The sequence below is a fragment of the Amphimedon queenslandica genome, unplaced genomic scaffold (genome assembly GCF_000090795.2).
Source record: "Amphimedon queenslandica unplaced genomic scaffold, v1.1 AMPQUscaffold_13382, whole genome shotgun sequence".
Lineage (NCBI taxonomy): Eukaryota > Metazoa > Porifera > Demospongiae > Haplosclerida > Niphatidae > Amphimedon > Amphimedon queenslandica.
Window position 1 is genome coordinate 85882 of NW_003546382.1, and position 2871 is coordinate 88752.

The following is a 2871-nucleotide window of genomic DNA, read 5'->3' on the forward strand; positions in this document are numbered from 1 at the left end:
TCTGTGCTAATGAAGAAGAATTGATTTCAATGATTCTTGATCTTCAAGAGTAAACCCAATTGATTTCAGATACTGACTGGTACTACCATATCTAATGAAAATAAAAAACAACTTGGGTATTTTGTGTATGTAAATCAAATTTTGTATGCAAAGGGTTGTGAAAATGGCAATGTCAGTAAACAGACTAACTCATCGTATTTATAATTTTGCACATTTTACTGTTTTAGTAAATTTTCAGAGACGAGACACAACTGACTTACAAAAAACCCATCCCATGCTAAATTTGCATTAATATACACTGAACTGTGATCTGTACAATGCATTCACAAGCTACAAGTACATGTATCTGCATCAGGGTTTCCCACAGGATTTTGGCATAGTGCTCAGCAGCTTCTTGTCAGTGGATAGTCAAATTACTCAAAATTTGGCCCAACTATAAAGTAGTACAGTGTATTTGGACAAAATCACTAGGAGAAAATTTCCCATTAGCCAAATTTTGTCAAAAATAAAAAGGAGAAGATTCTCCATTTTTTTGATGCATATACATGTACTTTTTTGTGTAGAAACTTTAAACTGAAGTTCCGATCAAGTTTGGATTTTTTTTTACAAATTTTTACAGTTGCTTTAAATGTCGTGTACTGTAGTACTGCTTGTCAGCTCATGAAGCATGCATGCTTTGTGGGAAATCCTGTTATTTGGATTGAAAAGTACCAAGTCATATAATAGTTTTATTCTAATTTTAGTATCATGTTTCATCTACTGACCTTTTGTCTATTTCATTAAGTACTTTAAGCATTGTGTCAGCCTTAGCCCGGCAACTGTGCTCTGCCATACCCCAATGGACAATGAGATCATCATACATCTCATTCCTCATTGACACCAATCCATCCTACAATTTACATGTAATAAATGTATTAATATTTAATACTATATAAATTTCATACTTTAACTACTGGTATAATAGGTTTTGTATACATAGACTGTACATGTAACAACAACATGGCAAAATTCCTTTTTACATGGATGTGGAAGCATGTTGACTATTTAAAAATAGAATAAACACTGTTCCTACTCCATCAAAAAAGTATTTACTACATTATGAAAGGAATGGTGTCATGTTGTCCTTTAGTATAGTCTAGTGAAGCAGTGGCAATAAGGACATCTCCATTTGTTGGAATTGAACACCATTCCTATGCATGTACGTGATTTTGTAACTTACTTCAGAGGAAGCATAGTCCATAGCAATGGTCTCGCTCTCTACTCCAATGCAGTCCAGTATAAGAGCCACTAGGACTCCAGTCCTGTCCTTACCATACACACAGTGTATCAATACTGGTAGGTTCTCTTCATGTGAGAGCAACAGTTTTAACATACCGCTAAATACAGGCTTGCTATATTCAAGATAGTCTATGTATTGCTGGTAAAGCGATTGACGCCGAATGACCAATCGACTGTATAGTCTTGGGAAGAAGCGAACATTTTGATGTGGGTTAATTCACCCTCCACCACAGATACTTTGAAGTGATATGACCCTCAGGCCTTCAGCCATCATGATATCAATTCAAAGTATCCTCAGTGTTAGGTTATATAATACACACAATTATGTAGTTTATATCTACATTGTAAATTGGAAATGATTGTATATGTATCTTTTGTGTACTAAACATGTTCTATTACAGTAGTACAAGTACAGGGCTGATTGATTTTTGTAAAATAGACTTGAGCCGTCAACTGTTGCTTTGACTTGTACTGTACTTTGACTTAATAAAATAACCTGAGACATCGTATTGAATATCAGCTTATGTTATATATTGTCATTGTGCTACTGATTGTTGCTCATGTAAGCTTTGCAATATTGAATATTAAGAAAAGTGGTAATGCCTGCTATGCAGTTACAGGCCAATGATGCACTCATTGTTTACTTGATAATTCAATTAGTTCTAGTTTGATATCATTTAGTTGTATAATACTATAGGTCTAATTTTTATTGTATGCATAATTGATCAACAAAATAAATGATTAAATTCAAAACAGCATTAAGAAAAATTTATCACACTGTTCTAAAGTAAGGGTCTTATACACACACACACACACATACGCTTTACTACTTAACATAAATCTCATAATAACTAACAGGACTGTCTTCATCATCATAATTAGCACACACCCTCAACTCAATATAGTCAGTAGTGGTAGTGCTACCATATTCTCTGTGAAACCATGGGATACCAGGAACATTACAACAAGGTGATTCAAGAGAGCCACAACCTTGACCATCCCATAGTGGATCAGATGTGTAAAGAATTTGTGATGGGCTACTAGTAACACCTGATTCACAGAAGTAGTTATTACCAATAGAAGATGGCACAAACACAAAACTCCCAGTATTACAAGGACATGAGCTTGATGAAGAACCTGATTCACTATCGCCAGCAATTAGTGACCAGACGTGTTGCTGAGAAGAACCACGAGTGATAACGACACCTTCAGTGCCACCAGCAAGACCATTTATAGAACCATATGTATATCCTGTTACTCTACCACACACCTGAGAATAACTGATATTATGAGATGGGAACTGAACTGATACACAACCATTTTGTCGTATCTGTTTACCACAAGCTCTAACTCCTCCTGACCGGTACAGACCAAACCCAGAAGGACAGTTCTGTGTAGCATCAGTCATATCCAGATATGCTAGTCTTGTCCATCCACCAGTAGAGTTACACAACTCCTCCATATTACAGTAAGCAGTATAAGTAGAACTAGCATTTGCCAGTAGATACACACCTGATGGACTGAGTGGTTGTCTCTCCTTAATCTCTTTACAAGAGGTAGCGGGTAAAACAGTTGAGTCATTGTGTAGTGCTA

At 35.8% G+C, this 2871-nt stretch overlaps 1 protein-coding gene across 1 annotated transcript; it reads right to left on the bottom strand.

The window, feature by feature from the left end:
- Positions 1–6: 6 nt before the first annotated feature.
- LOC109582458 (tyrosine-protein phosphatase-like) lies at positions 7–1466 on the bottom strand. The gene is made up of 3 exons (XM_019997173.1): positions 1220–1466; positions 765–889; positions 7–91 (listed from the first exon to the last, which is right to left on the bottom strand). Exons 1-3 carry the CDS (start codon positions 1370–1372, stop codon positions 7–9), a joined length of 363 nt encoding a protein of 120 aa, XP_019852732.1. The 5' UTR covers positions 1373–1466.
- Positions 1467–2871: the final 1405 nt, after the last annotated feature.